We start from the raw sequence: 25,406 nt of genomic DNA on the forward strand, positions 1-25,406 counted from the left end.
CAAACCCCAAGTCAAGGGCATTTAAAGATGCAATGCTGCTCAGCAGGGCTTTTTTTTGTAGAAAAAGCTGCATACATGATTCTCCTGCTCGCACTTCCACAGATCACACTCGGAGGCTTCTTCAGAAACTAAGCTCTAGAACTACTATGGGGTGTCATTATGCTACTTCAAACCAAAAGGACAGCAAAAGAAATATCTAAAATAAAGAAGTTTGTACATATCAGTGCCATTAGCAGCTCCGCTAGCACAGTACTAATAAAAGCATTGATCAGCTTTTTTCCCTCTAGCCCTACTCCAACACATGTATACCAACCAATCAGTGCAAAGAGTTTGCCAAACACAAACATCTCGTTAAGCAAACCAACAGCAGCATTATTGACTGACACTCAATGCAGGAAAGACATTTGAGCAATTTGCTCGCAAAACTGTAGCCATTCAATTTCTGGCTGAATTGTCTAGTTGCCATCACACTGTTGTTCTATGCCTGCAGACTTTCTCTGAATGGCACAAAGCATTTGTATTCTTTGGCAGCCTGTTAAGATGGTCTGTCCACTCAATTGTTTGTAAAAGTCTTCTGAGATTTGGAGGATCACTGCTCAAATTAAATTCACACCAAAAGTCACTCTACTGAGACGACATCCAGCTTTTCCTCCATAAAACATTCATGTCCATATTGCAAAATTCTCAGAGGATGCGCTCTGTGTTTGCTAAAATATAGACAAGTCAGAAGTGATGCCTTAGGCACTTTCTCAGCAGGACTCTGTGATTAATTTTTCATGCTAGTGGTCCTCTTAGAGTCACACAACCCTGAGTAGAGATTTTGCCCAGTTTAATAAAAGCCTACAACACTGTATCAAAAAATGCTTTAAAATAGCTCATGCTGACATCTTCAAAGAGTGATGTGATCATTTTTTTACTGCCTGTTATTGTGTTTGGCTGTGATTAACTGGCAACAATGACTTAACAGCCTGTTCAGAATCAAAACTAGTTCACTTCCTTGCTCTAAGGCAAGATACCCTGCATTGAGAAGGGACAGTATGCAGACCCTCCTCAGTGCTTCACCTAGCACAGAGTTTAAAGGATTTGTCCCCACTAGGCCAAAATGCATCATATGCATGAAACAGAGAATGTATAATACACTTGACATAGTTTGTTAAAAAGGTCAAAATATGTGCTGTAAAGGGCAAAAGCCTCCATTAAGTACAGAACTGAGGCTTGTCATTCAGCCAGTTTAAGTTCAAGGAAAATAAATTGAACTAGCCTGTATGCATTGGCTGTTATAGTCATGAACTGTTATGTACAACATGAATTAGAAAAGCAGGATCAGAAGCCTAAACAGCCATTCAGGCACATAGTTAAGATACATATATGATGAAATACAATTATGGTGTAAAAGTATATTATTTATCTTTGGTTTATTACTGCCCCACTTCAAAGCATAGTTTTTAACTTAATTAAACTTTCATTTCCACTTCCCCACATTAAAGTTAACTAGGGCGATGTATGTACTTGGATCTTTTGTTAAAATTCTTGACTGGGAGGTTTATCTGAAATCAACAGCCTTTGTATACATGGGCAAGGAATCCAGAAGTGCATTTCTAACCATGTTAATGCAGATGTCCCACTGTGTGTAACAAGGTTTAACTCTAGGTAGGTATGCAAAGGGCTGCAGCTCCAGTGTGCTTCAGCAACAATCCCTTGCTCATTTTCTCTGATCTTGTTTACATAGTTACTTTCATAGAGGCAGGTTAGTCTCCCTAGTTATCCAGAAGCTCCCTCCCTCCCTTCCTCATTCTGCCTTTGATTAAAACCCTCTGATCCTAAAAACACATTAGAGATTGAAGAGGCCTGTTATCTCCATATAAATGCTCATGTCAAGACAACATGAAAAGGAAGAGTAGATATCACTGCTTACTCTCTCCAGATAGCTGAGACAGGCATAGCCTCCAGTTTAAAATATTTCATATTCACTAAATTTATTCAAGGTCCTGGAGTGTATTAAAGAAACCAGATGCATGGAGGAAGGGGTGGGGGAACCACATCCTTTCAGCACAAACTCTATAATCCTCCCCACCATCTTCCCTTGGAATTTCTTTACTGTTCTGTTTCTTTCTCAAAGATACATTCATCGAAAAAGATTAGGTCTGTTTATTGTATGTCTTAAAAAGAAGTTAACTTCTCAGCAGCCTTGTTGCTGTCAGTCTCCAGGTACACAGTACATACCATAAGTGCCATATTCTGTGTGTTTGATTTTCCAGCAAGCTACACTTCATCAATTTCACAGCATTAATCCTTATGAGAAGATTAATTCTGGGAGCCAGGGCTTTTTTTGTAGAAAAGGCCCAGCAGGAATCATTTGCATATTAGGCCACACCTGCTAATGCTAAGGCAGCCAGAACTGCTTTCTTGTGCATTTCTGCTAAAAAAAAAAAAAAAAAAAAGCCCTGCTGGGAGCCAAGAGTTGCCCTTCCTGGTCTATTTGGTTTGCTTTGCTTCCTGACAATTTATTACAACTTTTCAAGAATCTCAGGATATGCTATCGAAGGCATGTGTCTATTATCTGGACTGTTTAATCAAAGGCTGTTTAAGCAGATCAGCTTATTCTCACTATATTTCTAGTGAAATGAAGGGAAAGGGAAAGATTTATACTAATTGCACTCTCTCATTCCTTGTGGTCATGAAGACATATGGATCAAACCAAAACTTAATCCCAAACCAGAAGCACTACTGCTGAGTGGAAGCTCTAACCCAGGAGTTTAGATGTCACCTACTCTGGATAGGATTGCACTCCCCTTGAAGGATCAGACCCATAAACTGGAGGTGCTCTTAGACCCAAGCCTATTGCTGGATAAGCAGGTGGCAGTTCTGACCAGGTATACATTTTATCAACTTGACTGGTTAGCCAGCTCTGACCATTCCTGGGCAGAAAAGATCGGGCCTCTATGGTACTGTTTACACCTCTGGATTAGATTACTGCAGTATATTTACTTGAAAAGTGTTTGGAAATTTCAGTTGGTGGAGAATGCTGCTGCTGTAGTGTTAAGTGGAGTGGGTCATAGGACAGGGGTTTTTTTGTAACAGGAATTCCTTTGCATATTAGGCCAAACCCCCCTTATGTAGCCAATCCTCCAAGAGCTTGCAGGGCTTTTAGTACAAGGCCTACTGTAAGCTCCAGGAGGATTGGCTACATCAAAGGGGTGTGGCCTAATATGCAAAGGAGTTCCTGCTACAAAAAAAAAGCCCTGGTCATAAGGGACCATATCATTTCAGTCTTCATCTGTCTGCACTGGCTTCCAATCTGTTTATGGGTATACTTCAAGGAACTGGTGTTGATCTTTAAAATCCTGTGAGGCCGGCATTCCTGAAGACAGGACTGGACCTAGACTGGCACCCTAGGCAAGGCTAACTACTTGCACACCCACCCACTGATTACCTATTTTCAAAAACAGATAAATTGTGAAAAAAATGAAAAGCACAAAACTTGAAATTGCTCCCTGACCTGGACAGCCCAGGCAAGGCTGATCGGGTCAGATCTTAGAAGCTGAGCAGGGCCAACTGGCAAATATTTGGACAGGAGACTTCCTTGAAATAGCAAAGTTGGGAAGGCAGGCTCTATTCAGCCACCTCTTTGAATATTCTCCAGGCCCCCAGTAGAGGTCAGTCACCAGAGGTCGACAAGACTTCCAGGTGCACACACACACACAAAAAAAATACCAACAACGGGTAATTAATTAATTGTCATATGGCATTGGCGCAGAATAGCCAAGAGATCCTAGGATTGTCCAGCAGCCACAAGTTCTAGCTCTTTTAACCTTATGCACCACTAGGTGGTAAGATAGACTTGTTTTCAGGGCTGAGAGAGTTCTGAGAGAACTGTGACTGACCCGAGGTCACCCAGCTGGCATCATGCAGAGGACTGGGGGGATTGAACCTGCCACTCTTAACCACTGGCACTCAGCAAAAGAGAGGTAGACTACCTCTGAACATAGAGGCTCCTTTTCTCTTTGGTGGCTAATAGACATTGTCAGGTGAATATCAAGTTTGAGCCTCTCTAAAGCCATATTTCATTAGTATCATTTCTTTGGGCAGCAAATCCCACATATGTCATCCATTATGTGCAAGGCAGGAAGATGCTTTCTCTCTTGAATTTTTAATGATTGCACAGGGAGATCCTGTGTGCTGGGAGACTGCTATTTCCCAAGAGCCCAAGCCAGGTTCAGCAAATTCAGCCCACTGTTTCCAGACAGTCAGATACTGCTCCTGAAGATGCCCATGGCAGTCCTGCACTTCTGTCCCCAGCAGCATCCCATAGTCAGAGGGCCATACTGCCTCTGACCATTGAAGTTCTATTCACCATCATGCCTGACACCCAGTCAGAAATACTGTCATCTTAGCCCATTAATTTCCCCAACACCTGGTAATTAAGAAGCAAGCAAGTTAATGAATGCTTGAAAATCCATTAACCTTGAGGAATTTGATGATGACAATCCTAGGCACGTTTATTTGGGAAGCAGCCCCATTGAATTTGGTGGCACTGAATTCTGAGTTAACAGTAGGACCTGGATGGCCCAGTCTGGCCTGATCTTGCCAGATCAGGGGGGCTAAGCAGAGTCAGCCCTCCTCAGCATTTGGATGGGAGACCACCAGCAACCAAGTCCAGGGTTGCCCTGGCTGCAGAACCAGGCAGTGGCAAAGAACCACTTTGGTGCACCTCTTGTCTTAGAAACCCCAGGAAGAGTCACCATAAACCGGCTGTCAGTTGATGATCCTTTACATAGAAGTAGGCCTGGGCAGTCTAAAAACCCTGGCGTTCATTCCAGCTCCCTTGTCTTGAGATATTACATCTGATCATTTCTCCCTTCCCAGCTGCTGGCTGTCCTTGGCACCCTTTGGCCCTGGGCACCCACTCTGCCCTGGGCACCCTCTTCCCCTCCTTACCTGGCTGGCTCTGGAGCTGTCTGTGTACCACTGCCAAAGGGGATGAGGCATGGATGAGGACCAGGTGGTACTGGGCAGGATAGGGGTGGCTGTCTAGGTCCTCCCCCCACAGCAAGTTTCCAGATTGGAAGGAAAGGAAGAGGGACCATGGTAGCTTCCTTCTCCTGCCCCTCCTCTCTGAATCCAGGGGCTGCTGCCCCCCCCCCATAATGCCTTTTTTAACCCTTACTTGGCTGATTGGCTTGGGAAAAGATGCCTTTTGACTGTAAGCAGGCAGGAAAGGAGAGGGGGAAGAGGAGGAGGAACTAGGAAGGGGGAGGGGGGTTAGAAGTCTTGTGGTACTGCAGGTTCATAACACTGTGAAGGAACACAGATGTCTCATTAGGAAAGATTAAGATGTCCTCAGAATTAATAATCACAATAATTATATTTTCCCAGGTAAGTGAGGTGTGGAGAAAATGCACCATCTAGCTTCATTTCTGCCATCAGAGATATAACATGCAATGCAGTTGGATTCATGATGACAAACATACCGAACAAATTAATCTGGGTCTCTGCAGTAAGCCATATTCATGTGAGCATATACAATCTGAGCTCCTTCCAGCTGCAGTGAACTCTCCCACAGCAAACAGCTGGATATATTTTAACTCATCTGAGGCATAGTAGAAAGCCCTGAAACAAGTACAAAGCTTGAACAGAACTACAGCACAGGATTAAGAGCTGAAAGATCTGTATCTTAAAAAGCAAGACATTTTCAAATGTGGTTCTATGAAGAGAGAGCTATAAAGGAATTCATCTTCCTTGACATTTATCAAATTACATTCATGCTGCTTTAACTCTTTGTTTAATTTAAATCAGCTGGTATCCTGCTACTGATGCAGCCTCCAGTAAGACATAAAATATATGACACTGGCGTTTTGCAGGGCTGCAGCTGCCTTTCAGATTTTTGTGAGTGTTGTGGCAGTTCTGATGATTACACTGTCGATGTGATCAGTTTACACTGACATGGGTTTCCCCCTTCATCATAGTTCCATCTGTTCACCTTTACACTGAGGACTGGTTTTCTGGGGATTTTTCCTGGGGTTTGTGTGTGTGTGTGTGTGTGTGTGCATGTGCTGAAGCATTCCAGTGTTTCAGCAGCCTCAAGGAGGCTGCACAGTCCCCATCTCATCCCCTACCCATCTCACACCATCATGCTTCCAAGACAAGCCTCCCCTGGAACACATGGGCAGGTGTGATGTCCTTAAACAAGAGAAGCTTCACTGGCTTCAGTACACTTACTCTGGTGTAAAGCAGGGGTGGGGATGGGATCCTTGGCATTCAAAGTAACCATAATATTGCTCTCTCTTCTCCTGCTGAGACTTATGATTAATATGTGTATCTTCATCAATCTGTCTCTGAATTGTTCTGCTACACATCACAAGAGCCACTTTTTAAGGTACTGGAGTTGCAGAATTCTCTTTTTTTTCCAAGATCATCTTGAAGATTGACTCACTCACTGATTGTGCCTTTTCACCATATAGTCAATTTTCCTCAGCTAGATCACCTGGGTGAACTTGATGGAGATCAAAGCAGCATCCTTCGAGCTGGCTGGCAATTTCTCTTTTCATTAAAGTTTTTTGGGGGGAGGACGGGGTGGGGGAGATCCAATGATGTCTTCACAGTTCAACTTGAGTCAGCTGCCTGTATAAGCAGAGCTGCAGGAGCTGGTGTCGGGCCTCCCAATGGGACTGATTGTTTGTTTCAGCACAGGTGCCCTCCAGCACCGAAACATTTCTGCACTGGCATTTAAGTAATTTTCAAAAGTTCTCTTCCCAAACCCTCCATTTCTGGATGGGTTTTTGGTGACAATCCATGAGGTGGAAAAAAATGTTCAGATTCTGAACAAGAGGCTGTCTTGCAAATTCTTTCCACAATGGAAAAAAGAAACTGCTGGAAAAACTGGTTTAGGAAAGAGCAGGGAAGGAATGAGGAAAAAGCAGGCCACCACAGGGATGTTAACAAAGTTGTCTGGACACCAGTAACATCAGGGAATAACAAATGGAGCATTAAGGCAATCTGGAAAACACTACTGTTACTGTTTTAAAAACCAATTTAAAATAACCCAGTGGTGAAATCAATTAGAAAAAAACAATTTAAAGCAGCAATAAAGATCAGAAAGTAATGCCTGGATAATAAAAGGGACAGTAAAACAGCAGAGTATGAATCAAAGATGGGAATAGAAAGGGAAAAACTCAACAAAAAGCATAAGAAAAAAACATTTTGACTTGATGCCTAAAGTAAAGCCAGCTGAGCATGAGGCTGTAGGAGGAACTTTCTGAAAGACAGCAGGGTTCCTGAGTGGAACAGGCTTCCTTGGGAGGTGGTGGGTTTTCCTTCTTTGGAGGTTTTCAAACAGAGGCTAGATGGCCCTCTGACAGCAATGTGGATTCTGTGAACTTAGGCAGTGCTTGGTGGGGAGGTATTTGTGAGTTTCCTGCATTGTGCAGGGGGTTGGACTAGATGACCCTGGAGGTCCTTTCCAACTCTCTGATTCTATTATCCTAAGAGCCACAACAGAGAAGGCCTCATCCCTGCAAGTCACCCACCTTACTTGAGAAGCTAAAATACTCCAAGAAGATCCTCTCACTGTCAGAAGTACTAGTCTAAGTTCTCTTTTCTCTTACTTATCTCTTACTTATTTAAAAACAAAAGTATTATTTATTCTTCCCATCTTTTTGTCAGAGAAAGAAAAGGTCATCAGACTGTGTTACGCACATTTGCATGTAACATTTAGTTCTGATGGGAACCCTGGGCCTTCCATCCAGTTAGATACTGCCAAGGGTTTCATGAACGTAGTGGAAGTCCCTCCTCCCCTTTGAAACAAAAGTGTACCATACCTAAATTGTTTTTGAAATTTCCTTACATTTCAAAAGTACTTTTACAATAGGCCTGGAGGTGTGGTCCAAAGCTTGTGGGATGCACAGAGTTAGGGTTGCCAAGTCCAATTCAAGAAATATCTGGGGACTTTGGGGGTGGAGCCAGGAGACTTTGGGGGTGAAGCCAGGAGCCAAGATCAACGCTATGACAAGCATAATTGAACTCCAAAGGGAGTTCTGGCCATCACATTTAAAGGGACGGCACACCTTTTCAATTCCTTCCTTCCATAGAAAATAATGAAGGATAGGGGCACCTTCTTTTGGGGTTCTTAGAATTGGACCCCCTGGTCCAATCCTTTTGAAACTTGGGGGGTATTTTGGGGAGAGGCACTAGATGCTATACTGAAAATTTGGTGCCTCTACCCAAAAAAAACAGCCCCCCCCCCAGAGCCCCAGATACCTGCAGATCAATTCTCCATGATTTTCTATGGGAATAAATCTCCATAGGGAATAATAGAGTTCCCAGCAGACATTTCCCTCCCCTCCCCCCCCCCGCTTTCTGATGACCCTAAAGCGGGGGGAGGGCCTCCAAACCAGGGAATCCCCTGCCCCCACCTGGGGATTGGCAACCCATTGAAATCCATTTGAAAAGGTGTGCTGTCCCTTTAAATGTGATGACCAGGACTCCCATTGGAGTTCAATTATGCTTGTCACAGCCTTGATGTTGGCTCCACCCCCAATGTCTCCTGGCTCCACCCCCAAAGTCCCCAGATATTTCGTGAATTGGACTTGGCAACCCTAGTGCTCACTGAGAAATTAAGTTACAATATCTGCATCTCTGAATGTTAGCAATAAGCATATAATACAGTAACTATGCACCCCCATAGAATTACTGGCTGAAGTAATGCGTAGGATTCCCCTACTCACTTCTTATCACTGGTTCTTAATGCATGGGAACTCCAGCTTCTTCCCCCTTAAAATAAATATTGGCTGTAGACCTTGATTAAAATCACCTTTTTTGGGGGGGGGGGGGGAGCCAGGCATTCTGACCTCAGTGCTGCTGAATCTAAAGCTATGGAAGTGGGCAGCTTCCCACCCAACCACAGCGGGCATCATTTCAATATGTAAGGCTCAAAATAGTTGCCATGCTCACTGCATTTACAACTTATGGCCTGTCTCTCCTCACCACAGCACATTTAGTCATTGAAATTTTATATCCCAATTAGCAGTTTCCTCTTCATCCCTTACAAAATCACATCATATTTCATTTACCAAGCCTCTCTCCCATCTCTATGTATGCCAGCATTTGTGGGTTTATTGCGTTGCCATCTGGTCCACATTATATTAGAAAACAAGAAGACAACGACAGATTCCCATTGAGGAAACCACATTGTGTTCTCAGTTTTCCCATTGGCTGTAGCTCTGAATACAATTTAAAAAGTTAACTTTTAGGGAAAGAGTTTCCTTTTGTGGGGAGAGGGAAACAGGCATTATTGGGAGAAAATTTGGTGGCAGTCACTAAACTGTGTACTAGTGATAATTAAAATATTCTGCCTGGATTGAAACAAATTCAGATTCAGTGTCCAGAGTGGTCCACATTTTATTGACTAGAGTTACAGAGGTTCCACTGATATTGGTCAAGAACAGCCTATATCATTTTCTGGTGCTTGTCTCTAGCAATTTATATTTTCCATTTTGCCTGTGCTACAGCTTGTATATGAGTGTCTCTTTAAAACTTTTCTTAGTAGCTTCCAACAGCCATACCTACTGCTAGAGAGTAAATATTTCAGAATGACTTTGAATTTCCAGTTACTGGAATGCGTATTCTGATAAACTGTTAGCCACTTTAAACAAATTTCTTTGGAAAGCAAGCTATACATCACTTTAACAAAAGGAATTCACAATACAGCAGGAGAAAAGTCCTCCACGGCATTAGGTGCAAGGTGCTCAGACACTGACTTTGATGAGGGAACATGGATACTGTATGCATAAAAGTCCCTGTTTTTATATATGAAATTCTCAAGAAGACCATAAATACTATAAATATTAGCTTGTTTGTTTTCATTCACCATAGTCATAGCAATGGTTTCCATACTTGCCTGTTCTGAAATCTATTTTTAGAGAGCTCATACTCCAGTGCTCAGGCTTGTAACAAGTTGCAACTATTTGGGGCTCACAGATTGAACTCAAGAAAAAGAAACACTATTGCAAAGCCCACAATCCTTGCATCTGTTCTACAGATACCTGAATAACTTTATCAAGGAGGCAATTACATAGTATCTCACAGCATTATGTACATAAAACTTTATTGTATTAACAATCACCATAGCAATAGCTTTAAAACAAATGCAATATTAAAACTGCCCAGCATCGCCACCTAAGTAGGTCTAAAGTGCTACCACTTAAAAAACAAAACAAAATATTCATAGAGAGACATTTGATCTATTAGAGACTGATTTCTGAACAAATTTATTTTTAAAGTGTCATATACGAGAACACATGAGTCCTGGCTTTTTGAAAACAAAACAACAAAAAAGTTGGAGAAATTTGACGTGGTACAACCCTGCAGAGTTGACAGTCAAGTAAATGTTTACTACACTGGCTATCAGAAGAGCTGTCATGTCATAGAGCACATGTTGGGCATTCTTCCTTCACTGTCTGAGTTTGGTTTCTGGGACCAGTTGTATGCTTGGGATTGTTAAATACTAACTACTTCTTAGAATCAGTTCAGACTTTAGTGGCGGGGTACTGGAACAATCTGGAATTGTGCAAATCATGCATATTTTATGTACATGTGTACATGCTGGCAACTGGCTTACAAGTGATTTCTTTACATACCACAGCAGACATGTACAGTTCCAAGTCCTGCTTCCAAGAGAAAGATTAGACGAAGTGTGTTGCAATGGTCAGACTGTTGACCTAGGATCCAGGAGACTCAGGTTTCAGTCCTAATTTTGCCATGGAAACTTGTTGGCTGATCTGGTACCAGTCATACACTCTCAGCCTAAACTACTTTACAGGGTTGTTGTGAGAATGAAATCAAAAAGAAGACAATAGCATAAGCATTTTTGGATCCCCACTGGGAAAAAGGCAGTGTATGTGTGTATGCACGCGCACATGCAGAGGTCATTTTGTATAAAAAGAGTTGCTGGAGCTGATTAACACAACTCATTTACATATGCCACACACCCCTGACATCACTGGAAGGTGTACTAAGTTATATCATCTCAACATCTACCTTAAAATGCTTCTTGAATTATGTCATAATAAAACCTTACTCCCATCATACTTTTAAAAAAATTACTTTCTCCTATGAGGCCACAGTGGCATGATGAAGATTCCCATCTTTCTGGTTTATATATGGTTATTTTCCCATTTTTTGTGGAAGAAAATATTAGAAAGTTTGTCAAATCTTAGAGTTCAGCAAAATTGTCACGGGGTTTGAACAATGGAGCCCAGAAGCAAGTTTATTTTGGGGGGGGGGAGCTGCTCTGTGGATGCTGGAGGAAGGGGTGAGTATGGGATGGGGGGTGGGCAGCAGATCTGCGCATTTGGACAGTTTCTAGTTGGTTTCTAAGGTGGCTCTGGGTCACCTTAAACTGCCTGTTTGGAGTGGAGAGCCAGTTTGGTGTAGTGGTTAAGTGCGCGGACTCTTATCTGGGAGAACCGGGTTTGATTCCCCACTCCTCCACTTGCACCTGCTGGAATGGCCTTGGGTCAGCCATAGCCCTGGCAGAGGTTGTCCTTGAAAGGGCAGCTGCTGTGAGAGCCCTCTCCAGCCCCACCCACCTCACAGGGTGTCTGTTGTGGGGGAGGAAGGTAAAGGAGATTGTGAGCCGCTCTGAGACTCTTCGGAGTGGAGGACGGGATATAAATCCAATTTCTTCTTCTTCTTCTTCTTCTTCTTCTTCTTCTTCTTCTTCTTCTTCTTCTTCTTCTTCTTCTTCTATCATACGGAAACTGTGTTTCTAGAGAACTGCTTATCTAAGCATTTCATGAAGCTGAAGCTGTGTTTCAGTCCAACTTAGAGATAGTTTATGAATATGATTCCAAATTACTCTTTGAATAAGCCATATCTTCATACAGTTTTATGCATAGCATAACTAGACTTGTCTTGCTGCTACAAACAGGGCATATGAGGTGTTTTTAACATGTTTGCTTCTATATAAACTCAAAAAATGATAGGAATTGAAGGTGTGCTTAAAGCACTGCAGTAGCATTCTAAAGGTATGCCATCAGGCTGACAACTACACTGGTAGCCTCCACTGTGAATTGGAGCCTCTGTGTGAGCACTTGATTTTGCAAAGCACATGGTCTGTAAAATCTTGCCCCCTCATTAGGATAGAAGGCATTACACAAAGTGGACTGCTGCATATGAGCATTCATATAAGGGGCCCACTGCATGTAGGAAGCAATCTGCATTGGGCAGGGACTCATGCTACCCTTACACCATGCTATTTCAACATCACACTAAAGTATGATCTTCCAGCCTGTGGGTTGGGACCCAAAAGTGCCCTGCTCTTTCCATTGCTTTCTTTTGTACTTTGGAAACCAAGATCGAACTCTGGAAATAGTATCTTCTATGTCATTCCTTTGTTCATATTTCTTCTTCACTGGTATATACATACTGATAAAGTAAGACATGTCTATACGGTTACCAGAGTGAGTTTCTTATAATCTTAGAGGGAATTAGAGGGAGTAATGAAGAAGGAGAGGGTAGTTAAAGGATGGAATGTAATCTCCATATGCAAAGGCTAAGTATGTTAGAATGTCACTTGCTTGGGGTTCACTGGGGGCAGCTATGCCTTTGGTGACACTTGTTGGTTTTTCAAAAACATCTGGTTAGCCACTGTAGAAAATAGAATACTGAAGTGGAATGGTACCAAGGTCATAGTTTGCCTAGGGACAAAAAAACCCAAAACCCTTGGATTACCGTTCTATGTAATTTGGATTTGTGGGTCACCACGACGCAAGGGTTAAGAACTGCTTAAATGGAGCATTATGTTTAACTAGGAAAGGGGAAGGTATGGTGTAGAAGAAATCCTCAGATATGCATCTTGGTCTTCATCTAGGATTGGGGTGTACATAAACTGCTGCATTCACACCAATCAGCTTTGACTATGCCAATATCCAGTTTGGCAATGTTGATATCTGTTTAGAAATATCCACCACCACCCCACACCCCCCAAAAATAATCACAGATGACTGGCTCTGCCAAAGCTAATAGTGCCATCATCTGGTTTATGCTGAGCATGCAGGCTTTGATCCAGAAGGGAATCCATGCACAAAAACCCGATTACAAGCAAAAGTTGCCTTAGAAGAAACCGAATATCTCAGTACAACTACTGCTATTGGAAAGAAATATAAGATGAACTGGATCATTGTTTAAATTAAACCTTTTTTAAAAAGTCATTCAAAATCTGTTTTAAGGCACGTAAGAACAATAGTTAATGTGAAGGAGGGTAAGGGTGGATGAACAGAAAGACAGGCATGCTGTTTTTGTCTTTTTCTGTTGAGCTGTGCAAAAAGGCCTAGTGCAGCAGTTCTCAAACTTTAGTAATCCATGTGACCCAAGTTTTTCCTAGACAATTCAAGTCTACACCTTCATCCACCAGACAGCCCCACATACCCCACTGAGGCCTTCCTCCTCTATTGGTTTCAGTCACATCCTTTAAAGACGAGTGTAAGTAAAACATTTGTAATGTCTGAAGCTTTCAAGGTTAGTTCTTTCAAGTGTAGCTGATTCTGTAGGACCACAATTCAAAACGTCACTCAAAAGGTTTGACTTATATTCTTATCAGTGTCACCCCTTGACTAGAAGAGACTTTGAGATGGAGACAGCAAGAAACTTCCTTGTTGGTTAATAACTTGTAGCCAGAGGCTAGCTGAAAGAACATGGTAAATCTTTTAGAGCTTCCAGTGAAGTTGTTATTGGTTTTTAATTTTTGTTGATGCAGGGTGGTATCTATATTGGTGGTGAAAGCCTTTGAACTGAAAAATAAGAAAAGTAGTTCAGGTATAAACCTGGCTGTATTGCAATTGTAACTGTTTAGTGCTACTCAGCCAACGTACAGTCCCTAAGACTGAGCTACTGAATCTCAACTAGAGATGGGCATAAACCATGAACCTAAATTCCTCACAAAAATTGCCAGGTCATAGTTCACAAACCAAGGTTCATGCCCTTCCCTATCCACAACACCCCACATGGTTTTTTAGAAGTTCATGGGGCTTGTGGTGAGAAGTGAGGGGAGTAAGAGGGATCACTGAAATGGCTGCATCCATTCCCACCTAACACCACAGCTGGTGCACTCATCACCTGTTAGGCTGAAACAGATGCATTTCAGTTATTCCTTTTGCTCCCCGCTCCCCTGCTTCCAAGAGATTGCTGAAATGACTTTCAGGCTCTGTTGGGCAGCCTGGTTTGAACTAGGTTGCCCAGCAGAGCCCCAGCACAGCCTGAGAGGAGAGTTCTCCCTGTAGAATCAGCTCCTTTGTAGGCTCTGTTGGGCAGTCCAGTTTGAAACAGGCTGCCCAGCACAGCCCCCACTAAGACTGCAGGGAGAGTTCTCCGTGCAGGATTGGCTCCTTTGTGGGCTCCATTGTGCAGTCCAGTTTGAACTGGGCTGCCCAACAGAGCCCCAGCCAAGGCTACAGTGGCACACTTTGCAAAAGCTATTTTTTAACAGAACCATACAATGGATTGGCCAGGTCTTGCTTAGTGAAGGTTTTTGCTGAAGTATTAAAGATCTCGGCAAAGAATTATCCCTTGATTATCTAAAAAGAATTGGGGGTTTTCCCTTTGTCACTTTAAATAATTTGTGCACAAAAGACATTTGAAATTGAGGCAAAAGTTTCTTGTTCTTTAAAAGAAACAATTTTTTAACTCAGTGTAGGTTAAGGTGCCATCCTTCTGTTTCATTCTGCACAAAATATCCATATACATGGACACCTACTTTTAAATCCAGATGCAGGAAATTGGGGGAAACTAGGGGAGGAAACTTTAAAAGGAAATGCGAGCTATGAAGATAGATATTTGGCTGGAAATGATGGACTGGCAAAGAGATACAGTAATTGCCATTAATGTGATCCCCAGTGCTCTGAGGAACACACAAGGCTTCCACATGTGGAGAAAATTTTTGTCTCCATTTTCTTCCCAAACAGCTGCCACTTATGCTGCATGACAAACTGTACTTAAACTCAGGCATGCTTCAAAAGCCATTCATGATGTGGCACAAGGGAGCTGCTGTTTAGACAGAAAGCACCGCATACATTTGTAAGCCTTGTTTATTCCTGAAAGAGCACTAGAAACTATACCTACGGCATTCATCACATCATTTCCACAAATACCACATGTGCATATAACAGAAATATAAGGAAGGGACAAAAGAAGATATGTACTAAAAAATAAGAGCATTCCTAAATCAAAACCTAGCATTCAGGAACTGGCATTGAAATCATGCTCTCTTCTATAGATGAAAAGGTTAGATATAACAATTTTCTTGGTAACACAGAAACCTAAACACTTGCAAATCTGTGCTCAAAACAAGGTCTAAATTCACCAATATAATGAATTATAGTGAAAGGCTTTCAACCTTGGGTTATTCATGTATCAGTCCAAATAGTCTAAAAGTCTGCTACAGAACTGAATTCATACTGTGCATGTATATACACTGAGCACACAAATAAACAATGACCAGAGTCCAAGGAGCCACAAAACTTTTTCTGTGTACATCAGGAGCTTTAGACTTTTGAAACAGAAAAGAATTTCTAAAAGATCTTGTGGTCCATTTTCCCTCTAAGCTGAGTTAGTGTGAGTTTGCTCAGTTTTTTTAGCCTCTGGCTCACACTTTTTTATCTTCGCTCAGGAAGGATGACTCCAGAGCAAACTAATTTATGCAATAGCCAAATTGCTTGCTCACAACTTTAATGCCAGTAGCTCACAAAGCAGAATTTTTGCTCACCAGACTCCATAGCTTAGAGGGAGCATTACTTGTGGTATAGCTCCAGTAAGTTCTGCTGTTCAAAGGATGGCCAGTATTCCCTGAAGGTATGCTCTAGTAGTTCTTTGGATCAAAGCCAGTTCACTAGGTTGTGTCATTATCATTTCAACCCAATCCAGTGGGCCAATCTAAGGTCATGTGGCCATGTGAAAATACCTTTGAAATGTTCCAAGTCAAACCAACTTTCAGAATGGAGAAATTCAAGTATATATACAGTCAGTGTTTCTATTCATTATCTCTGAACATGACAATTTTCTCTGTACTGCTTTGCTTACCACTTTGTGATATTTGTTTCAGGAGTGATTCGTGAGAGTTATCTCAAAGGTCATGATCAACTGGTGCCTGTCACCCTCCTGGCCATTGCAGTCATTCTTGCCTTTGTCGTGGGAGCCGTCTTCTCGGGAATCATAGTATACTGCATCTGTGACCATCGACGCAGAGATGTGACCATCGTGCAGAGAAAGGAGAAGGAACTGGCCCATTCCCGACGAGATTCCATGAGCAGTGTCACCAAGCTCAGCAGTCTCTTTGGGGACAATCAGTCCAAAGAGCCAAAGCCTGAAGCTGTTCTCACACCCCTGATGCACAATGGCAAACTTGCTACTCCAGGCAGCACTACCAAGATGCTCATTAAAGCTGATCAGCATCACCTGGACTTGGCTGCTCTACCAACCCCAGAGTCCACCCCAACCCTTCAGCAGAAGAGGAAGCCCAGCCGAGGCAGCAGAGATTGGGAAAGAAATCAGAATCTAATCAATGCCTGTACAAAAGATATCGCCCCTATGGCATCACCTGTTATCCCCACCGACCTTCCACTAAGGGCTTCACCCAGCCACATCCCAAGTGTTGTTGTTCTGCCCATTTCTCAGCAAGGCTATCAGCACGAATATGTTGATCAGCCCAAAATAAGTGATGTAGCACAGATGGCTATGGAGGACCAAAATGCCACACTTGAGTACAAAACCATAAAGGACCATCTCAGCGGAAAGAGCCCCAACCATGGGGTGAATCTGGTAGAAAACCTGGATAGCATGCCACCAAAAGTACCCCAGAGGGAAGCCTCCCTGGGTCCTCCTGGCTCATCTCTACCTCAGAGTGGTCTGGGCAAGCGACTGGAAATGCATTCTTCTGCTTATAATGTGGACTATAAGAGAAACTACCCTACGAACTCACTTACAAGAAATCATCAGACATCAACTCTCAAAAGAAATAATACTAATTCTTCTAATTCCTCCCATCTTTCCAGAAATCAGAGCTTTGGCAGGGGAGACAATCCCCCTCCTGCCCCACAAAGAGTGGACTCAATACAAGTTCATGCTACTCAGGGTCAGACTGTGACTGTATCTAGGCAGCCCAGTCTCACCACATACAACTCACTGACAAGATCAGGGTTGAAACGCACACCATCGTTAAAGCCAGATGTACCCCCCAAACCCTCCTTTTCCCCTCTTTCCACATCCATGAAGCCTAACGATGCATGTACATAATCACCGTGGGGTGGGGAGGAGCAACAGATGACCAGAATATGCCCTTAAAGAGCCAGTGTTCAGCAACCATGTTGCTAGTTTCAGCTGACACAGATGCTGTTGCTAAGCTGAGGATGTATTGCTCTCTGGGGAAAGTGGAATATTTTTTAGCAACTGGGCCATGCAATCCACAGTTTACAACTGTAGGACCCACCCCACAATACAACTGTTCTTTTACTCAAAAGACTAACCACAAACATTGAGCCAAAAGCACACCCATAAACGATGACTGTGATTCTTCACTCTCAACTGCACAAAGCATCTGGAACTGAGAGAGCAAAAAAAAAAACAAACGTTGGGGGGAGTAAGCAACATCAACAAAAAATTAATTGATTAAGCTAACTCTAACAGAACTATGGCAGATGTTTACTATGTGCAGGTACTGTGAAATGCCCATCAGTGTTACAGCCATTTGGTTATAGCAGATTGCCATGTTGGGCAATAGCTATGTCATAGGTTTCTGCTACTCTTCTCTTTTCATGAGTAACACAAGTAACTCCTCTTATTTATTGTTCACCCTTTTGTCTTTTTTTTTATTCCTAAGGAAATTACTTCTGCATATCATCGTATGAGCAGCTCTCCAGAAGGAAAAAAAAATTACATTGAAAATTATGCCTATTTAACATGAAACCCATTAACTGGAGTAATTAAAACTCTTTTTATTTTTTCCAATAAATTCACTGAGTTAAATAAGTTGGAGCTGGAATTCTGAACTTTGTGTTTGGACTGTTTTATATCTTTTCTGGAAAACAAAAAAGGGGAATATTTATTTAAATGTAGGTTTATTTTGCTGGCTGGCTTTCCTGCCTCTGTGTCAGGCAGCAAGAAACCAAAATCCCCTCCTCAGTTCTTGTCTTCCTAGAGTTAACTGCAGAAGAAGCCCTCAAGAGCTGCAGTATGTGCCCCATTGCTCTAAGCATAGTCTTGTCAGTATCTAATACTTTCTGTAAAGGCACCAGCTTGTTCTCTGCCATCTCATTTCACCCTTGCATGTGAGATGGCAAACAGAAATCCACAAACAGCGTGAACTCATTCATTTGCTGGCATGAGCCATGCAAAGATTCTGGTCCTACTGCACGAGTTTTTCCTTTATTTTATTTTTGGTGGAAATACATCTGTGAATAGACTGTTTTCTTCCACATGTAAATTTGTGCCTTACACTCTCAGTTGTGTATCTTGTGAGCTCTACTGTGTACAACCTTACCCTACCCCCTTTAGAATAAATCAGATATTTATTTATCTCCATCCTTACTCACTCCCCTGAAGACTTAGGACTGCAGCTCACATAAGAATGTTGTGGTTACTCTAATAACATGCTGGCTTGTATGGAGACAGGGCAGTAGCAATAGGCATGGCTCCACTTTGACTTTCTAGTTGTGCCAATTTGGTTTTCAAACCACCCTTGGGCAATGCTGGCAGTAGAGATGCTATATTGTGGGAAGCATTTCTCTCCAGCTGAATATTTTCATATAATTTCAGCATACTGATATATTCTTATTGCTAATCAGTAAAGAATTCTGGGGTGTCTATTGGAGATAAGCACTGTTTGTAACTGGCTGCCATTGGTCAGGAGGAAACCCAGGCACAAAAGCATAGCACATTTGCCGTGTATGACATGGAAAGCAGTATAAAGCAGACTGCTTCCTGCTGTTTCTGCTACAGTAATACAAATGCAGGCGTAATCCAGTTTTCATTTAATTGGTTTTCAGTTACTGGGATGGGGGAGCGTGTGGGTGCATGGAGTGTGTGGGGGTGTATGTTTTGATAATTTCCAATTGTTTGTGCACAAGCATAGATTTTGTTTTTAATGTTACTTTAACTGTGTCGACATGCTATAGCAAAAAAAGGTGTGTGTGTGTGTTTATATTGTGTGGACAGAATGTATGGGAGGGAGGGTGATGTTTCAGTTTGGATTTATTTTCAACAAAATAATTTTTATACTTCCTTTGGATTTTGTTTGCTGAAGGACTGAAGGAGGGTTTTATTTTATTTTATTTTTGAATGATGAAGAGAAGGAAAGATTTCATGTTTGGTAGCACATAGGTAGCTGTTTCAAAAACTGGGAGGGTGAAAATCAAAGTTTGCAGTAGGGAATGTTTGGCAGGTTCTTGACTCTCCTCTCTGCCCTTTCATTTGCCAGTTTGTTCACCCTTTGTGAACAAGGCATCCCAAAATCAAAGTAATGTTTTGCTGAGGTGTTTTGTTTTGTTGTTCTAATTTCTTCCTAAGCTGCAGGTAGCAGGGAATTCATCAGGGAAAAAAACAAAAGAGCAACCCTGCCTTTCTTCCCAAGCTTCAGTCCCCTGGAGTTCCAAAGGGCACAGTGCCCCTTGTTGCTTACATCGTAGCAAAGCATTCTGTCATAATGTAGAAATGAATAATCACTGCAGCTTTGTACAGAGATCTGCCTTTGTAATATACATCACACCAACAACTGGGTTGACCTTGAGATACCCATTTTGTACTTGGAGTGTGTTTTTTGTTCAATTTTTCCCCTTCCTCTTCTGCCCCCACCTATTTCCACCCCTTTATGTGACGAGGTTCTTAGACCTACGTGTGCCTTTGCTTTCCACCCTTGCTATACACTGGTAGACAAAACAAATTCAGTCTGTCATTTGTTGTAAAGTTGTAAAATATTGTGATGTCACCAAACTTCCCTTCATCTCCACACACCCCTAACATCTGATTCACAACTTAATGTATGTTGGCTTTTTTTAAAAAAGAAAGAAAAGAAAAACAATTTAAATAAGGGAAAAAGAAAAATGGCAAGGGAAGAAAAAAAAGTCTTGATGACATAAAGTAATAAAACCAGACTGTTCTACCTTATATTGTCTCCTGGTTCTTCTTTCTTGATTACTGCTAAATAGGATGCTGAATGTTTTAATAGTAGACAGCAGTAATTAATATAATTGTTACCTTTAAATTGCAAAAGCACAGGTTGTGGTAAGATTCTGTGGACCACAGAATGCAGGGAGAATATGATGTAAAAATGTCTCACCAGTGCAGTTTCACAAGTAGTGGGGAAGAGCAAGCATACTGTGCAAAAACAACACTGATCAGATGTGAGAGGCACAGCAAGAGTGGGAAGCACAGGTGATGACCCTAAGTCCTGCCTGCATCGATAGGTGCAGGGATCTTCAGCATCACCTTTAAATATGGAATATGCACCCAAAGTGATAATCCTATACTACACAGGGACCATACAAAACAGTGGCACCTTTAAAACCAATGAAGTTCTATTCTGGGTATAAGCTTTCATGTGCACGCACACAAGCTTATACCCAGAATAAAACTTGGTTGGTCTTAAAGTTGCCATGGGACTGAAATTTTGTTCTGCTGCTTCAGAGCAATATGGCTGCCCACCTGAAGAACTGTAAGCTAACTGTATGCCATGAAACACAAAGAAAAGGGGCAATGAATAACCTAACAAAGGGTTATATAGTAAATGCCAGCTGACAATGCCAGTTAGCTTGCATCAGTGCACAAAGAGGTGCAGCAAACATCCATTTGTTCCAGATTCCAGTGTGTTCGATCAATTATCAAGTTCACTGCAATAGTCTAACCCTATGATAACTTGTTCCCTGGAAGATGTTGGTTCAAATGCATGTTCATCCGCAGATTGAAGAAATTACCGTAAAATGGGAATGGAATCACAAGGAATCGCTGAAGATCCAATATGATTGTAAAGCACTGTGCATTTGAAGCATGATACAGAAATGATGCATAACAAGAACCCAACCTTCACCCAGTGCTAATGATTACAAATTTCTATTTTACATTTACTTGCTCACTTACTCCTGCATGTTCTTTTTACGGATTTCATCATCTCAATAGGTTATTGGGGAAGGAGGGCAAAGCTCTGGTTCGTTGTACCATTTATGGACTAAAAATGAGCTATTATATAAAAGTGATTCAGGGAAAATGTATTTTAAATTCTGACAGCCCTTAAGAACAGCCCTATGAAATTGCACAGACTGAATAGAGGTAAGCCAACAGAAAGTATACTTTGGCTCAAAAACGTTACTAACCAGCTGCAAAAAAAGACTAAATTGGTAAATAAATTGAACTGGGGGAAATTCCCTATAAATTAACAATGATTTAAATATTGTCTCTTAAACAAAACACACCTTTATTACTTTCATCATTTCATATTATTGGCCTGATCCAAAGTTCCCTGAAAGTACTGATATACACATACAGCAATTGGAAATGTTCACAGGCATATTGTTTTACACATGCAAGTTTTCTTGCTGAAATTTCGTATAGACTTAGGCTGGTAAAAGGTTCATCATACATTAATTTAGTAAATATAAAGGAGATAGTATTCCTGAAGGAAATAACTATTTAATTCCATTGTTTTCCCACCATACAAACAATATTTTGCCCCATGAATTGGCATGTCATGTCGATACCGAGAACCCTTGTGCTGGCCCAATCTTGGGCTACTTTATGACATGTGAAATTGCCTGTCAACACGGAAGACATATACCAAGATACCTCATTGAATATGCTCCACAATGGTACTTAATTGTGATTTTAGGCATGTGTGATACACCAAGGCCTATAGGCTTAGGAGAACTGCAAGGACGATCTGGTTTGGGGTTTTGTTTTGTTTTTTACAATGGCAGCTGTAGTCTAGTTTTAGCTAGTATGTTTCCCAGTATTCCAGGTTATATGGAGTTTCCTAAAATCAGAACCTCTCTCATTTGAAAAAAGAAAGATATGGTATCCAAATGCTGCATAACTATTTCCAGAGGATTTTGTAAAAGATTTTTTAAAGGATTTTTTTAAGTGGCTAGCAAAAGGCATAACTGCATAAGTAATTGAAATTTGCATTGTATTATATTCTCTATGGTGCTTGTTGCATTTTAGGTTTCCTGATTTGTTACAAAACATTTATTTTATTCCAACCTCTCATATGTAATATTATGTTTCGTATACAATGGCTGTTGCCCAGGTATTGCCAATTGTAACCTTTAGGTATACTATTAAGGGGAATTATTGGTAGAACTCGGACGCTGACTTATGAAGGACTTCCAAATAATAACTCTTCCTGCAGTGTCCTTGTCAGAGGCTACAACAGCTTTGGCAGGAAAAGCTGGACTGAGATCTTCAAGTGACCCTCTCAAGGTGAGAATTTCTGGCAGAGATCTGTTTCTCCTAAGGTGCATTATGATTCTTTTTTAGACAAATACTTCAATGTATCATCTGTATGGATCTTTTATTTCACAATCCTGAGTATTGCAAGCATACTGTTTATCTCAGTTTTAGATTACTTTCTCAACTAGCATGATTTTACTGGATATATTGTCCCCTTTGTAATAGGTGGAGAGAAGAGTTGCGTATTTCTTTGATGCAGACTATTTCTGTGCTCTTTCAGAAGCAGGAAGGATATCTGGTTTTAGATTTTTGTTTTGTTTCCAAGCAAACAGCGGAATGGTTTCAATGTGCAATAAAGATGGAGTGCTGCTGAAAGTCAAAGAGGGACCAGCTCAGTAATTACATTAATAGTGCCACCCTAAAAACACTTTCCTGGGAGTAAGTACTGCTGAATAGACTGGAGTAAGATACAACCACTCAGGATACCACTGTTAGACCTTATGCCACAAATACATAAACCTCATAATATGTCATGTTGATTTCACTACATGTACATATTGTGGAGAAGTGCAGCTGCTGCTTGTGCTGTCAGCTGCATCTGCAATACATTGATAGGGACTAAATATGAGGTCTGTTTTACATGAACAGTCCCTGCTGTGGGGTAGCTAGAAGCTAGGCAGACGGGAACCAGCTTTTTTCCTGCTAAGGGCAGGAGGAAAGAGAAAAGATAGATCCCCAGAAAGTCTGGAACACTTTCTGATTTCTTGGTGGGGAAAGGCTGTAGCAGGTACTTGTTTGAGCTGGTGACTGTGAGGAGAGGATCACGGTCAAAAGCTCTGCAATCTGCAGCCTGAAGTACACCAACCTCTCCTCTCTCACACTGAGGCCATTCCTGTTTGAGCTCAATAAATTTGCAGCATAAAGCAACCTGGCAAATGCTACCAGCAGAATTCACTGGGTCCCAATACAGGATGTCAAGCAAGACAGAATGGAAATGAAGAACTCCTCTGCAATGACTCATTAGAAATGCACATCTAAGCTATAGTACTGCTTTCGGAGAAAAAATGCCCACTTTATTGTCAAAGCCTTTCCTGCTTCCACTCTGAAAACAGTCTCTATAGAGACATAGTCTATGGAGGCTTTCATTAATCCTGCCAATGGTCCATAGGAGTATCCGGTTAGTGGAGGGATAAATGAGGAAGCAAGATGGAATATGAAGCATTTTTCCTCTTGTTAAAAGCTAGAAAGATGTCACTGCAAGAAATGAATTATTCAGGATTAATTCTTCAGGGTTGGTGGGGAAAGAAGCTGGCAGGAAGAAAGCAACAGTTCTGAGCTTTTAATCAATGTCATGACATAAGATTCATTGTATTAATGTACATCTTGATATCCTCATTTAGTGTGCTACTATGAAATATGAAAGTTCATCTCAAACCAGCATTCATTAGCATAATCCACTGAGCTATTAACAGACCCAAACTCTTTTATGTAACAGAAATCTGTTGGGTTCTTTTCTGAAATACTTGCAGTTAGAAGTGTTTACCAGAATAATGATCAAATATTTCAGTGCATTGCAGGATAGTGGTATTTATTTTTAGTCTGCAGTAGATTTGTAATGCAGTGCATTTCAGCATGAGAGAACAAAGTTGGACCACAGTAAAAAGCTACAATGGAAAAAGTAGTTTGATTCACTTGACTCCAGAGGTCTTGACAGATGAATCTATCGCAATGAAAACAAACAGATTTATTATGACAATGATTGTTCACAGCCCACATCATCAAATGCACGAAGCATTATGTTCAGTCATCAGAGATCTACTCTCTATTCATAGGCACAGAAGAAAAACAGGTTTCCTACCTGTAACTGATGATCTTCGAGTGGTCATCTGTGCAGTCACACCGATGGGAGAAGGCGCCTGCGCCGATCACGATCGGTAAACTTCAAAGCTGCGGATTTCTGCGCCTCCGTCCCAGTGCGCATGCCCAGACGCTCCACTGCGCATGCCCACCGGGACGGGGAGCGGACATCCCGCCAGTTCCTTCTGACCGCTGCGTTAGCCCACAGATGGACCGACAGCAGAGGGGAAGGAGGGCGGGTAGTGTGACTGCACAGATGACCACTCGAAGATCATCAGTTACAGGTAGGAAACCTGTTTATCTTCTTCGTGGTCTCTGTGCATCACACCGGTGGGAGACTAGCAAGCCAAGGTCCTACCTGGAGGAGGGAGCAGCGGTCCATCAGGAAGAGACAGACTGCAACACAGCGCGGTCCACCGAAGAGTCCTGACGCCTCCTCAGGTCCAGCGCATAATGCGATACGAAGGTATGCGCCGAGGCCCACGTGGCGGCCTTGCAGATGTCCGGAAGAGGAAAAGTGGGCGACGGCTTCATACGCCAGGACTGTTCCGGTGACTTGGAATACGGCTTCTTGGGCCACGGTTTCCATTGGCGCTTTTGAGGACGAGAGGTGGACACCCCCAAGTTCCTGGATGTCTTCATGCTCTTATCCAGCTCTTGGAGTACAGAGTCAGTGGTGGAGCTGAAGAGACCCGACCCATCAAAAGGAAGGTCCTCAATAAAAGCCTGTGTGTCCGGCTGGAGCGCAGTGGACCGTAACCAAGAGTGGCGCCGCAGTGAGATGGCCGCCGTCAATGCCTTGGCACAGGTGTCCCCAGAATGTTTGGCCGCATTTAGTTGCTGCTTCGCCAATAGCATTCCTTCCTTCTGAAGCTTCTTCAGAGCACTTCTACTCTGATCCGGAAGGGTATGGAGAATTGTAGAGACCTGGTCCCATAGAGCATACTGGTACCTGCCCATGCACGCCGAATAGTTGGCTATTTTTACGCCGAGGGAGCCCATCGAATAAAGCCATCGGCCCATTGCATCAAGCTTCCGGCCCTCCTTATCGGGGGGGGGGGGGTGGAGTGCGTCTTCTTAGCTTTTGACAAGGAAGACACAACCACAGAATTAGGCCTCGGATGGGT

General features: G+C 42.2%; 1 protein-coding gene across 3 annotated transcripts in view; it reads left to right on the plus strand.

The window, feature by feature from the left end:
* Positions 1–18,147, plus strand: part of SEMA6A (semaphorin 6A) — a 361,125-nt gene extending 342,978 nt beyond the window's left edge. For all 3 annotated transcript variants that reach the window (XM_060235561.1, XM_060235562.1, XM_060235563.1), the window contains one exon: positions 16,094–18,147. In XM_060235561.1, the coding sequence (XP_060091544.1) occupies positions 16,094–17,283 (1,190 nt within the window). In that variant the 3' untranslated portion in view covers positions 17,284–18,147. The remainder of the gene's footprint in view (positions 1–16,093) is intronic.
* Positions 18,148–25,406: the final 7,259 nt, after the last annotated feature.

Source organism: Heteronotia binoei, chromosome 4, assembly GCF_032191835.1.
Source record: "Heteronotia binoei isolate CCM8104 ecotype False Entrance Well chromosome 4, APGP_CSIRO_Hbin_v1, whole genome shotgun sequence".
Lineage (NCBI taxonomy): Eukaryota > Metazoa > Chordata > Lepidosauria > Squamata > Gekkonidae > Heteronotia > Heteronotia binoei.